General features: G+C 35.4%; 1 protein-coding gene across 1 annotated transcript in view; it reads right to left on the bottom strand.

Moving 5' to 3' along the window:
* Nucleotides 1–10,623: 10,623 nt before the first annotated feature.
* The window catches only part of GABRA1 (gamma-aminobutyric acid type A receptor subunit alpha1), a 55,856-nt gene continuing 51,166 nt past the window's right edge, over nucleotides 10,624–15,313 (bottom strand). Inside the window, exon 10 of the mRNA XM_007071444.3 lies at nucleotides 10,624–12,882. Coding sequence (XP_007071506.1) covers nucleotides 12,574–12,882 — 309 coding nt within the window. The 3' untranslated portion in view covers nucleotides 10,624–12,573. The remainder of the gene's footprint in view (nucleotides 12,883–15,313) is intronic.

Here is a 15,313-nt window from a genome sequence, read left to right as displayed (position 1 = left end):
AATGGAACCCTAATCTTTCTTGAGGCCTTTTGTTGCTACCATAGTGCAAATAATAATAGTTGTAAGAAGTTATGTTGTTTTAAACATTCAGTTTTTGCTCTGTTGGCTTTATGTTCAACATGCTGCAGTGATCTGACCTCCTAGCATGCCCTTCCACTTTAGTAATATACTATCCAAGTATAATTATATTTTGAAAGTGAATGAATGATAATTTCCTATTCCCACCAACCCTACAATTCAGATGTCATAAATCCTTTTATTATTGTTAGTTTTAAAATTGGCAGGAATGTTTGCTTGATAGATAAAATAAAAGAATAGCTAATAATCTTCATTACTTGTTAGATATAATGGCTTGTCTGACATTCTTTAGAGACAATATTTACCTTTTATCGTTGGTTAGTGTCTCCTGAGATTCATTCTTTTTGTAATTCGCATTAAGAGGCAGTAGTAAAACAGCTGTTGTCTTAGTACTGTTGGTATTAAGTACACTACATTTAGTTATAAATAAGCAGACTTACACTGCACAAGAGAATTATTATTAACCCTTATCTCTAGATATTTCTAAATAGATGAGTCATGCCATAGTTTAGTTATAGACTTCCTTTTATTTACTTTTTGAACCAGCCATATTTAATTGATGTTTTCTCCAACTGCATTTCATGTTGCTTAGGTTTCACTTTTTCCTACCTATTGAGCCTAAGGCTTTATCAAAATTAATGCTCTTGATTTTGATGTCTTTTACTTTGTAAAAAAGCAAAGGTTATGCTTGGGATTGATTTTTTTTTTTTTAATTTTTGGGGGGGACACTGTCTGGTTCCAAAATAATGTGATGAAAATACTGCACAGCATCACTGAGATACTAGAAATTCAAGTTGGTATTTCCATTGCTATTACTGTAGCCTGTTGTGATGGGATGATAATTAACTTATGACACTAACTTATCTTATTCATGGTACCACGCAGCTGCACAATAGTCTACAATATAAATCCCAAACGCTATTATATAATAATGATAGCAAAGAGATAGTTATTCAAGCCACAATATTAGTGTGAATGTGACTTCAGGAACCAATTTCTCTCTTACAGAAGAGACATGAAACCAAGGTCATGACTGTTTACTACTTCAGATCCAATGGCACTTTTTGCAAGAGTAGGATGTTAGACCCAGGTTCCTGGCACAAGTCCAAATTGGGTAAATAAATGCTGCCTATTTAAATTACTCCCACAGATACTAATAGTATTCTTCTTCACTTCTCATTCTAAATTGTTGTATATTATTGCTGTCTTTTCTTTTCTTTTTTTCCCCTCATTCCAGATGTGGGTTAACTTCAGTCGCTGGTGAGTTAATACGGAATATTTCAATATTATTGAAATACTTTTGGGATTCTTTTTGACTGGAGGACCAATATAAAGCAGAACTTTGGTCAGATTAGTCACTTTAGGTGCATACATTAACATGAACAAATGTGGACTGCGTACAGTCAGAAAACCCAGTGCAAGTGTATGTAGCAGTGGTACACTTTTTCATAATTAAAGTGGCGACCGAGATCCCTAGAGTCCCAATTTGATGCAAAATTGTTGTAATGCTGCAGTAGAATATGTACTTCCTACAGATTTGCTATAGTAAACTTACTTTAAAATGTACTCCACTACAGATTCGCTTTCTATACACACATCCAAAATACTTGGGTTATGCATTCTGTCACTATCGAAAACCACTCTCAGATTTAAAGCAGGAATGGCCTCTGCTCCATTCATAAGAGGGAGAAGTTCAGATGAAGAAGCATTGCATATTTTTAATGAACAAACATGTGTAATCAAACACACACATTTCCTTAAGACAAACTGTTAAAACCAAACTATGCAATACTTACTAAAATAATCTGAGACTACTACATTCTCCTAGCTCTATCAGGGCAGTGAAGCTATTCATGGAAATGCAACCTTAACTCTGAATTTCTTGGGTCTCTAATATTTTTTTAACATAAACATCCTTGAAAGAGAATGAGCCAGTTTCTTAGCTGGTCTAAATCAGTACAATTCCACTGATACCTGAGAACACAGCCAGTTAAATATAGTCTCAGAACCTTGACATGTGCCTGCATTCTTAACTTTATTATAAGAATGGTGTTGTGTGTGCGTGTGTGTGTGTGTGTGCAATTAATATACAAAAATAGGATAAATATGTATTTTAAAGATGATACATAGTATGCCAGGGAGGTGATATAATCTGTTATTACTAGGGCTGTCAAGCTATTTAAAAAATTAATTGCGATTAATCGTGCATTAAAAAATTAATCACGATTAATCACACTGTTAAACAATAATAGAATACCATTTATTTAAATATTTTTGACTTTTTCTACATTTTCAAATATGTTGATTTCAATTACAACACAGAATACAAAGTGTACAGTGCTCACTTTATATTTAGTTTTTATTACATATATTCGCACTGTGAAAAACAAAAGAAATAGTATTTTTTTCAATTCACCTAATAGAAGAACTGTAGTGCAATCTCTTTATCATGAAAGTTGAACTTACAAATGTAGAATTATGTACCAAAAAATCTGCATTCAAAAATAAAACAATATAAAACTTTAGAGCCTACAAGTCCAGTCAGTCCTATTTTTTGTTCAGCCAATTGCTCAGACAAACAAGTTTTTTTACATTTACTGGTGATAATTCTGCCCACTTCTTGTTCACAATGTCACCTGAAAGTGAAAACAGGCGTTCGCATGGCACTGTTGTAACCAGTGCCGCAAGATATTTACGTGCTAGATGCGCTAAAAATTTATTTGTCTCTTCATGCTTCAACCACCATTCCAGAGGACATGCTTTGATGATGGCTTCTGCTTGATAATGATCCAAAGCACTGCGGACTGACTCATGTTCATTTTCATCACCTGAGTCAGATGCCACCAGCAGAAGGTTGACTTTCTTTTTTGGTGGTTCGGGTTCTGTAGTTTCTGCTTTGAAGTGCTGCTCTTTTAAGACTTCTGAAAGCATGCTCAACACCTCATCCCTCTCAGATTTTGGAAGGCACTTCAGATTCTTAAACCTCGGGTTGAGTGCTGTAGCTATGTCTAGAAATCTCACATTGGTACCTTCTTTGTGTTTTATCAAATCTGTAGCAAAAGATGTTCTTAAAGCAAACAACATGTGCTGGGTCATCATCCAAGACCACTATAACATGAAACATATGGCAGAACACAGGTAAACCAGAGCAGGGGACATATACAATTCTCCCCCAAGAAGTTCAGTCACAAATTTAATTAACGCATTATTTTTTTAACAAGCAGCATCAGCATGGAAGCATGTCCTCTGGAATGGTGGCTGAAGCATGAAGGGACACACGAATGTTTAGCATATCTGGCATGTAAATACATTGCAATGATGGCTACAAAAGTCCCATGTGCACACCTGTTCTCACTGTTCTCACTTTCTGGTGACATTGTAAATAAGAAGTGGTCGCATTGTCTCCCATAAATGTAAATAAATTTGTTTGTCTTGGCAATTGGTTGAACAAGAAGTAGGACTGAGTGGACTAGTAGTCTCTAAAGTTTTACATTGTTTTGTTTTGAATGCAGTTATGTAACAAAAAAGATCTACATTTGTAAGTTTCACTTTCACGATAAAGAGATTGCACTACAATACTTGTATTAAGTGAATTGAAAAATATTTTCTTTTGTTTATCATTTTTACAGTGCAAATATTTGTAATAAAAATAATATAAAGTGAGGAGTGGACGCTTTGTATTCTGTGTTGTAATTGAAATCAATATATTCAAAAATGTAGAAAAACATCAAAATATTTAATAAATTTCAATTGGTATTCTATTGTTTAATAATGTGATTAAAACAGCAATTAATCACAATTTTTTTTAATTAAGATTAAATTTTTTGAGTTAATTGCGTGAGTTAACTGTGATTAATCAACAGCTCTAGTTATTACACTAATCTTTCAGTGTGGAAACCCTGAGTTTGAATTTTGTTTAATTTGAAGAAAAAATGGATTAAAAATTCACCCCTTAAAAACTTGATTCTCATCCAAGAGGATTCACACACTGCATTGTTGATATGCTATGGTAACCTCAGTAAATTCAGTAAACCCTTCAGTGTTAATAATCTTGAAGCATCAGAAGTGTCTGAATGTGAGACCACATTGTCAAAACAACCTAACAAGTCTTAATACACAGCAAGCATCTGCCTCCTCTAAAGCTGGCAAGAGGCAGCTCCACCTTGAAAAGAATATTTTGTTACACTTTCCATTCCCCTAGCCTCTCTCTCAAACTACAGTCACCTGCAACCCAGCAAGTGGGAGAGGAGAAGCACAGAATCCAATATCATGAACTATAAGTGAAGGAGTTATTTGAAATCCCAGAGGTTCAAGAGGATGAGAAACTGACAGGCTGGATGACCAAGAAGTCATTGGAGAGTAAGGACTTTCTAGAAGTATAAGTGAGATTTTCAAGAGTACTCAAGATTGGACTAACTTTTCTCCCATCAAAATCAACGTGAGGTTTACCAGTGACTTTGAGGAGAGTAGGCCAATGTGGGGAAGTTCTGAAAATCACAGCTGTAAGTTATTATTTTTTTATCCATTGCAACTAGAGCTAAGAATCACATGTAGGTGAGTTTTTCAGAGTGTCAAATTAGATGTTATCTACAATGCTTCTCTTGTTTTTACCTGATTTTCTCTTTCAATAAATCTTGTTTTTAATTAGATAGCTTGAGTCTTAAGGCTCATCTACACAGAGCAGTAATTCACACTGTGCAGGTGTGATTTCAAAAGTGCACTAAAGTGTTGCACATTAATTGGTCTGTATAAACACTGGTGATTTGGGGAACTAAACGGTCCCTGTTGCACTTTAATGTAGTACTGCTTCAAACAGCACTATTTTAAAATGTACTGGGGAATTTTTAGTTAACACCAGCAGGGTCTACATGAAACAATTAAAGTGCAACACAATGCACTTTAAAAATCAGACACCCACCGTGCTTATTACTGCTCTGTGTAGACAAACCCTAAGACTGTTGTTTGGGAACTTCATGCGGAAGAAAAAGAAGATCCTTCATCCTCTAAATCTCTAAAACATATAGTGAAGGAAGGGTATTTGCCGCCTAACCCAGCTTTCTCAGTCAAAAGGGCATAGGATAAGTAGTCCTCTCTCATAAGATGTGTTGCTTGCAGAGTTGCAATGCTCTGATGTACAGAGAACATCCAGTTTACACTAATAGGAGATCCATAGTGAATGAACTCATGGAGTTCCCTGGCAATATCAGTTGGAACTGAGGAGGAGGGGGAGGGTCAATACCTCTGAAAATAGGCAGCCCATTTGCAGTAAGTGCGTAAGCGTGGATTGAGGTGCCTAACTCCGTGCACTCACTTCTGAAAATTCTGGCTTTCATTTTGTTTGAAGTATTGTATTTAGAAATACTGCACAGTGGATGCTATTAAAATCTTGACCTTTAGTGTGCTGCAGTGTTTACTTATGGCATCTACTGTATTTCTGATACTTAAAAAGGAGGTGCTCACAAATACTGTGACTTAACAAGACTTAGTCAGGCTTAGTTCAGTTCTGTATGGCTCTGTGCTCTTTCATTTTCAAGCGAATTCATGTTCAAGCGAATTCAGAAGCAAAATGCAGTCAATTCCACCAAGTTTCTCATCTATCTTCATGTGATTTTGAGATATCCATGGTAATAGATGGAGCAGCAGAATGTGGAGTCAGTCCTTCATGTGGTCATCTCTACATCCATGGGTCTGGGGCCCTTTCCCTGAATTCCAAGGATACACACCATTGGGAGACTGAGACCACAACCTCTTCTTCTCCTGTCATAATCCCTCTGAGCTTGCTCTAGTTGAGTTTCTGGGCAATCCTCCCTTCCTGTTAGTTTTCTGGCCTGGCAAGTTTCTTCACAGGAAGAGACAGTTAATATTAAACTTTAATATTCTCGGCCAGATCTCAGTTGGTATAAATTGGCATAGCTCCACTGAAGTCAATGGACTTATGGAATTTATACCAACTGAGGAACTTGCCTATTCTTTTTTTCTGAGAAAGTTTCATTAACCATTCTTGCTTTGTTGGTTACTATTGTAAGAAGATAGAAATAAGCCAACTACTGGGAAAGATTTCAATATGGTCTTATTTTTTTCTGAGTGAGGAGATATGCGTTTTTTTAAAATGTCTTTTACCTCAGCTGAAATCCAGTTCTCTCTTTTTATAGGACATTTAATTTAAAAAAATATATTATGATTGAAGATAAAGATTTCTCTATTATAGTTCAATGAACTTTACTTCATGGCTTTATTTCAACATATCAGTTTCTCATTTATTTCATTGCAGGGTGGAATTTACCATAGCCCTGTGGTAAATTTCTTACATTAACAGGTTATGTTACAATTGAGAGAACATCTGATAGCTAACATCCCATTTATGTGGAGGTACTGTACTCTAGTAATTGACAGTGGAGAAATAGTAGAGTAGAAGTTTTGATGAGGGTTTTTTTCATTTTGTTTTTAGCAATTTTCCACTAATATACGTCTGCTGCATTTTGTTCAGTAAGATAGAGGTAGGTGGTTGCATTAGATCTGAATGACCAATAAAATCACATGTAAGCCTCTATGAGGCATGCAAGCGAGGCATATTCTAGGCAAATATCAACAACAATTGCCTTTAGAGTAGACAAACTCAGATATCTTGTTTCAGAGTAACAGCTGTGTTAGTCTGTATTCGCAAAAAGAAAAGGAGTACTTGCGGCACTTTAGAGACTAACCAATTCATTTGAGCATAAGCTTTCGTGAGCTACAGCTCACTTCGGTGAGCTGTAGCTCACGAAAGCTTATGCTCAAATAAATTGGTTAGTCTCTAAGGTGCCGCAAGTACTCCTTTTCTTTTTTCAGATATCTTGGTCCTTCACGGACAGACCTGCACAGCCTCTGTTTAATTCTGAAACATACTTAACATATGAGGGGACCTGACAGGAAATGAATCATTTCTATTTTTATGGATGAGATTCAAAATCTGTTCGACTTCAGAAAGCCAGAGTTCACTGAACACGTCTTTCTTATCTTGATAGAACATTAAAAACCAGTGCCCTTTGTCTGTCTTCAGAAGATTTTTAAGGTAAAATGACTCTACTCCTTTGGTGAAATATGTGCAAGAGAGAGCTGTGCTGTGAGTGCAAAATCCACTCAGAACATTTTCAGAAGCCCTAAAGCAGTTTAATCAAATGAGTTTATCAACCTCAGTGAAGTAATACTGTCTGTTTAGATGGGCCGAGAGATAGACAAAAGTGAGCCTGTAGAATCTTGTCATTTGGAGGCTTTTAGCTCTCTTGTTACATATAACAGTGTTTGTAATCAGATGTAACATGACAGCAACACCTTGACAAGCTGAAAATACTCTACACTTGGAAACTTAATGCACTAAGACTGCAGACACATTTTTATTTTAGCTAAGTCATATTTATGTATAACAGGAGGATTTTTCTGCTAATCTGCAATAGAAAGATTGAAGAAATATTGAAGTTTTTATTGTTTTAATGCACTGCTTAGATATTTTTTCATCTACTGAGGAAGTTTAACTTTCCCCAGTCATGCTAATTTACTTGGACAGCCATTCAGATCCACAAGACAAGCTGAAAGAAGTTTTCTATTTATACTTCTGCTCCCTGAAGTATGTGTGTCTGATTTTATAGCTACCAATGTGTTTCTTAACCACCTATTATTTACCACGTTGGTGGTGAGTGGAAGGAGACAGAGAGAAGGAAACCAGCCTCAGGGAAGGGCTGTTCATATGAAGATTTTATTCCAGTAGCTCTTGTCCTGTGGTTCTATAGCTTCACGCAATTTTTTGAGGTACCACATTGTCTCTTTAGGTGATCCTCAAATATGGTTGGAACAAGCAGAATAACCGCTATACTGTCTGACACACAAGGAATAAGGCTGAGTCAATGGACCAGAGCCATCCTCCAACTCTCCAGCCAAGAGGGGTGGAGAAGGGACAAAGAGGAGGAACACCTTTTTGTCCTTTTTCCAACCCGCCAAGAAAAGAGTCATAGAAGACAAGACACAAATAACTTTCAGGTTGGGTCATTTTTTGCTATGTTACATGCTTGCAGCAGCTTTGAAGGAGATTGCATGGGTATAGCTGAGAAAATCTGGCCCACTGATGCAATGTTACAAAGCAAACATAACAAAGAATATCATGGTGTTGTACCAGGAACATTTTATGATACTCTGTGAATCTATTTGTTGCTGGTGTTGTTCTTTAGCCCTTTAATATTGAGTACCACACCCTGATTTTCTAGGAGCAAAATCCTGATGTTCTTATCCATTTTCACTCTATTCTAACTCAGGCAGACTCCTGCTTAAGGTTGTCTGAGTAAAGACAAAAGATGCGACCACCCCTCTGGTTCTGCAGCTTCATGAGTAAAAAGTGATTGCCCCATGCTCCCCTCCTCATCTTCATATGGAAGAGAGCCTGTGCCCATGAGTGTGGGGTATTCATAGAATCATAGAATACCAGGTTTGGAAGGGACCTCAGGAGGTCATCTAGTCCAACCCCCTGCTCAAAGCTGGACCAATCCCCAATTTTTGCCCCGATCCCAAATGGCCCCCTCAAGGATTGAACTCAGAACATCATGTTTAGCAGGCCAGTGCTCAAACCACTGAGCTATCCCTCCCCCAAATTGTAATCAGATATAACATGACAGCAACTCCAATTCCAATATTGTGGCTTCAATCCTGCAGGAAGTCCTATGTTGGGGTTCCGTGGGATTCCAGTTCCATGGAGTTGGGGGAGATAAGCTACGGATGGGGAGCTGAGTTGGATTTCCCTAACTCTAAATACGCTGGAGAAAGAATAAATGAATACGATCAGAGGCTACATTAACTTGCCCTGCTTTCTGCTCCATGTTGAGGACTCCCCTTACGTGGGGTCAAGGGGCTAGCACAGTTAGAATAGTCCATGAGAGCTATCCTTCCAGGGGCAGGCAGTCACTATGTGGGGCAGAACAACATGTGGATGTCTTTTTCCTCCTGCAGATCCCTTGAGATCCACATGGATATCAGGGAATCTATGGATTTATCTCCCTTCGCCCATAGATGAGCTAATCGTGAAGACTTTGCTTCCCCTGCAAAAGGAATTCAAGAAAACCGCAGAGGTTTCAAACTCCATGCAATTTCTTTTCCTATACCTGGGTTTTTCTCATGTATGTAATAATGAGGACTTCAGCAAAGTTTTCAGGACTTGTCCACTGTATAATTATTAGCTAGAATGTCCTATACACAAGCAGTTAAAATAAATGAAGAACATCAATTTACACCATATGAGGATCTGGCCCAAAATCTCTATTGGATCTACATTTTTTATTTGTTTTTTGTTTGTTTTTGTTTTATTTTACCAGACCATGAGGTCTGTATTAAAACCGCCTGCATTTGTTTTGTTTTGTTTCCCCTATCATTTATCTGGTTAGTCTATCCATATTCTATCACATACAGTAATTATTTTAAAAAGAAAAGGAGTACTTGTGGCACCTTAGAGACTAACCAGTTTATTTGAGCATGAGCTTTCGTGAGCTACAGCTCACTTCATCGGATGCATCCGATGAAGTGAGCTGTAGCTCACGAAAGCTCATGCTCAAATAAACTGGTTAGTCTCTAAGGTGCCACAAGTACTCCTTTTCTTTTTACGAATACAGACTAACACAGCTGTTACTCTGAAACCAGTAATTATTTTAAAAAGTTAACTGTGACACTATCCTATTCTATTTTGGCTCTGTATCATATCCATCACCATATTAGCGAACCTAAATCACTTGTTCATCTAGTGCATTTTATTGCTTTTTGGATGAACACTGTTCAGACTTCATTATTTTTAAAAAAATATAAAATCATATTTCAGAAACTATTCTGATATTGCTTATGTCCCTTGAAAAACATTGTGCAGACACTAACAAACATTAGAATGTCATTCATTTCCGAATACACAGAAACTGAGATGAACAGCAGCTTCTCACGCAACATATAGTAAAGAGCAGTAACTAAAAAACCAAAAAGTAAAACATTCACTTTCATTATTGAACATTTTTATCTTTATTATTATAATAGAATTACAGTCTGACATAAAATAAAGAGCTTTTGCTAAACTCTGTAAAGCAAATACATGCTTCTGCCATAAACAACCTTTATTAGATTTAGATTTTATTGCCACATTACTGCACTGAGGTGCAATAAACATTCAATGTCATCTTTTTAAAATTATCCCAGGAGTAAACAGGAACTGTCCTCTATAAGAGTGTATCATTATTTTCAAGGAAGACTTACTATTATTACATGGTTTAGCAAAGCACTGTAAAAAAGCTACATAGAGAATACTTTATATTTGATAAACTGTGCAATCAAATTTATACAGTATAATACTATTCACATAGACTAACAAACTAAGAGGTGATATAATGCAGTCATTGCATAGCAAAAAGCAGACTAATTAAGTAATATTCACATCTAATGTGCAAAATGCAGACCAAAAGGTAGCTATGAATAGCTAGGAAGATAAAATACCCTAAATGAACACACTAGATTAACGCCAAAAATAACAAGATAAACAAGTACACAGAAGTTAAAGAGCCATATTTTATTTTTTTTCTATACATATATCTACACATGAACCAGAAGATGAAACATCCCCTTTAATAAACTCCCATCAGATTAGCTCATCAAGTTTAGACAGGACTAAATGTTAGACAATGAAGTATTGTTTAAAAAAAACTTCTTTTCTAAATAAAACATCATTTTTTTTGTTTAGATTGTGAGTGGTAACCTCTTGATTTATTGAGAAAGAGTTTATAAAACACTGCCTGAAACATAACTGTGAAACTTGACTGTCTCATTAACTAATTTGCTTACTGTTCATGTGGCATTGTTTTTAAATTCACTCAATACCATGTTGTGTGGATTCTGAATTAACGCTTGAAAAAATCCATCCATCTCTCAATCTCTTTGAAAAATCCTTACCTGAAATTTATATTTCTAAGAAGTTCTCAGCAGTAATGAAACTAACTAGAATTGTTTTAAAGGGAATACCATACCTGCAAAATGGACATCTTGTATTTAAAGCCCTTACATATTGTTCCTACAAATATATTGCTACAGTAAAAATGAAATGTAGTAAGTTTACTCAATAAAATCTATTTTCCTGTACATCCTTTTGTGTATGATTTTGTATTGAATGCTACATATATTACATCACTTATTGTAACAGTTATGTATCAGCAAATATAGCAGTAATATACAGATGATTTTTCTGTCTTAACAAGTATTTTACCAGTTTTACCTACTAAATATATTCCATTTTTTAGTATTTATGCATGACCTGAGCAGACCAGTCATTTATCTAATAGTATACATTGGATGGCATTGTCAAATTGCAAACTACTGTACACTTAACCACTTTACAAATGAAATTAACTCCAAGCTCTTTCTTTCCTTTCGTAGTCTTTCCAGTACCACGGACTTTTTTAATGCAGGCTCTAAATATGTTTCCTTTAGCATTTAACAACATATTAAGAGCTAAGATAGATGAATCCTACACAATATTTTAAGAACACAACTTTAAAAAAGTAAAAAAAGTACAATCTCATGCTGCATATTTACATATATTATTTAAATACTATAATTTGTCTTTCTGCTATCCATAAATTTTAATCTAAAGCTTTTTAATGTACTGTTTTATAAAAGAATACATTCAACATATCTAGAGCTTGCAAAACTTTTTTTTCTTTCTGAAACATATTGATAAATAAAAGCTACCTATAAAAGCATCCAGGTACTGGTTTGATTACACATGGGGTAAAGGGCATTTGAATTCTGCACTTAATTGTGCAACTGATTTCATGTCTTTCTAGTGACAAATTAATGCTTACAACAAGACTGCCTTAAGACAGCAGATAAAGCATTCATTACCATTGAATCATATGTGCTGTACAGTGATAAACTGTTCCTAGAGTATGCAGACTTCCTTTTCTTTAAAGAACATTTAATATTATAAGACCAGTGACTGGGGATTGGGGGGAAGGGTGGGGAGAAGAGCTGGAAATATAATGTATCTCATGGAATTTGACAAAATTGAAAGTGTTACAGCCTTGAAAAAAATACAACATAAACAGTGCTCTGTAAATGGTAAGTACACTACAGTGTGTGCTACATGAACATCATAGAGTATTTTCCCCCACAATTATTTTGCATAAAAATATTTCACATACATGTACAGTATCTTTGTTGGGATATTCAGTAATAAGCTATCTACAAATGGTTTCAAATTCATTTTCATTACTGAACTTTTCCTCTCCCTTCTTCAGAATCATGGTTCCCAGGTGTACACATCACATTGTTATGGCCCTAGTATACAGGGTTACTTTTTTAAAATATATATATACTTTTTTTAATATAAGGAAACCTTCATTTTCTTTAAGACAGAGGCAATGAAGCAAATGGGAATTACTGTGTGTCAAACTGAAAGCAATCCCCAGTGCAAAAGACTGAACAAAACTACATGAGTTAACAGGGTTATTGATGTGGAGTTGGGGCTTTCAGCTGGGGCTCTCTGTTTAAATAAGTTGCCCAGTAGACTAAATTAAAGATTCCAAAAAGCAGTGGGAAAGCTATTCTTGATAGTCGATCAATTTTGCTGACACTGTTAAAAGTTTTCTTGGGTTCTGGTGGTTTTGTTTCTGGTTTAACTTCTTTGGGCTCTATTGTTGCACTTTTAGCAATGGTAGCCAGCCCAGGGTCTCTGGCAATATTAGGGGTGTAGCTTGTTGCTGCTGCTGTGTATGTGTTATTTTTCTTAATGAGAGGATCCTTCAGTTTCTTTGGCTGGGGAAAGAAAAACATGAATTTTATTCTTGTCCACATTTTCAATAGTTAATATTGTGATAATGTACCATAATGCAGTGTTGTTGCTATATATTGAAAATATACTTCAAACTGGACTAACTAGATGTTAGGTGTGTATGTGAGATTTATGTAAAATATTGTACTCAAGAACAAGATACAATCTCTCAGTTTAATTACTTTTCCTAGAAATAAATCAACCAATTAATTCCCAAAAACATTTAGAATGACAGATACATTTTAGGATATGCTATTTTTGATAGTAAGCAAATCAGTGTATTGTAATATCTGCAATATTAATCAAACAGTAGAAAACTAAATATAGTTCATTGTCTTCTGAATCAAATGAGCTTTGTGACTAAAACAAATATATTGAGTTTGAGAGATACCAAGGATGCCACCATTATAAAACTATTTCCAAATTTGTCATTCAGATACCAAGATAAATAATGTATTATGAGTTCTAACACAACTTATCATACATATCATTTTCATCTTCCTCACACTGAGAGAGAATGCCTGTTTAAAAGGAACACAACAGACAGCTTATTGATTCCCTATTCAGCAAAATACTTGGAACTTAAGCATGTGTTTAAGGGCTTGGACATATTGGAGACTCAATGTTGCCTTTTGCAGGTTACCATTGGACTAGCTGAGTTGCAATGGTTGGAGTTTCATTCAGAATGTGCGGGAGCTATAAAATTGTATATTCCCAGTCTTTTTAAAAATATCTATATATCGCACTGAAATTTATGGACCATCCTAGAATGCTGATATTTTTAAAAGTGCTTATAGTTCAATAGAAAGTGACTGAGTTATCTTAAACATACTGGATGTGATCCTGGTCCTTGATCAGGCATTGTGCCACTCTGACCATTTAAATTAGTCTTAAAGCCTTTTAACTGGCTTGAAATCATCTGGCCTACGGTAATCTCAGCTGGCATAAAGTTATAGGCAGTCCTACTCCGCAGCATGGCCTCTATATAGGAACAAGTCAGAGCATAGGTTGAGTTGAAGGGAAAGGAAGCATGAGAGAAGTACTACTGTACTGTGTTTCAGCTATCCCTGACTATATGGAAACAACACCTACAGCTCAGAAGGGCTCTAAACTGTGTCTGAAACTGATAATGGGGCAGAGCCAAAAATCTGATCCCGTGTTCCTGGAACAGTAAAGAGAAGGTATAGATAAAAAAAAAAAGAACCTTTAACGGATTGCTTTAATTCTATTAACTAATATAATTCAGTATATATTTATATTTTATTTATATTTTATTGATTTCCCCCCCCCCAAAAAAAAATAAGGGGAGAACAGAAAAAGAAAAGAACAAAAAAAGTATGCAAACAGAGGGAAAGGAAAGGGGGGATAGGGAGGAGAAAGGAGAGTCATTTCTCATTTTCCCTCCATGAGAAATTAATAAAAGATTTCTAAGTTAGACCAAATCAACACATATCCTTGAGGCTGAGGAAGAGCCTTCAAATTCCCTTCAGCACACGTCTCAGACTATTTCAACCTAATAAATGGAATAAGCATCTGAAAAACAGTTAATTCAAAAGGAAAGAAGAGTCAAAATCAGGGAGTCCTTTGGTCATTCATCCATCAACAGCTTCAGCTCTCATATTTCTTTTTTTTTTTTCACTTTTTCTTACCTGCTCAGAACAGAAACAGCCCTAGTATTCTAGTAAGCAGTAATAAATCCAGCTAAACGAATAACTGTTTCACAGAAACCTAATAGAACAGCCATTTTGTAGTTTTACATTTTATGAAGAATGTGAGCTAGGCAAAGCCTAACTCCAGTAAGTATCTCAATATTTTATGTCCCATTGAAGTTTATGAAAAAGTAATATGACATCTATTCAGAGCCCTGAATGATATTACATTATAAACGTCTGTCTATCACAAGTTTGCCTTACTTGGCTTTGCCTTTTCCTTAGCATTCATGACAGCTAATTCAGTACACGGTGTACAGAGAATATCTTTGGTATGTTAATATGAAGAATATAAGGGGATCCTTAATTTCTAGGGAACACAAGAGCCATACAATCTTTAGTATTTTTAAACTATTCTTGAATATTGTGTTTCATGGGATTTTTAATGTTTAATTTAGTCCCACATCAAATGGAATGTATGATTTTAGGGTTATCGTTTCACAAATCTTGATTACTTAGGACACCAATATCATTGCCATATGAAAGTCTATTTGCTACACAGAACAGAAAAGATTTCAAAATTTCAGTGCAACTGGATCTCCACTAAAATGTATTTTTAAATTACCCTTAAAAGGAACTATAATGAACTTGCGAGTATAATTAATAAGGAGAGCTGAGCAAATATTTTGCAGTGAAAAGTGTAGTTATTATTTGACTTAATTTAGAAATATTCTTCAGCAAATAATTATGTAAATCATTCACATAC

The sequence above is a fragment of the Chelonia mydas genome, chromosome 8 (assembly GCF_015237465.2).
Source record: "Chelonia mydas isolate rCheMyd1 chromosome 8, rCheMyd1.pri.v2, whole genome shotgun sequence".
Lineage (NCBI taxonomy): Eukaryota > Metazoa > Chordata > Testudines > Cheloniidae > Chelonia > Chelonia mydas.
The sequence above is the reverse complement of the archived record's forward strand: the minus strand, read 5'-3'. Positions and strand labels throughout refer to the sequence as shown.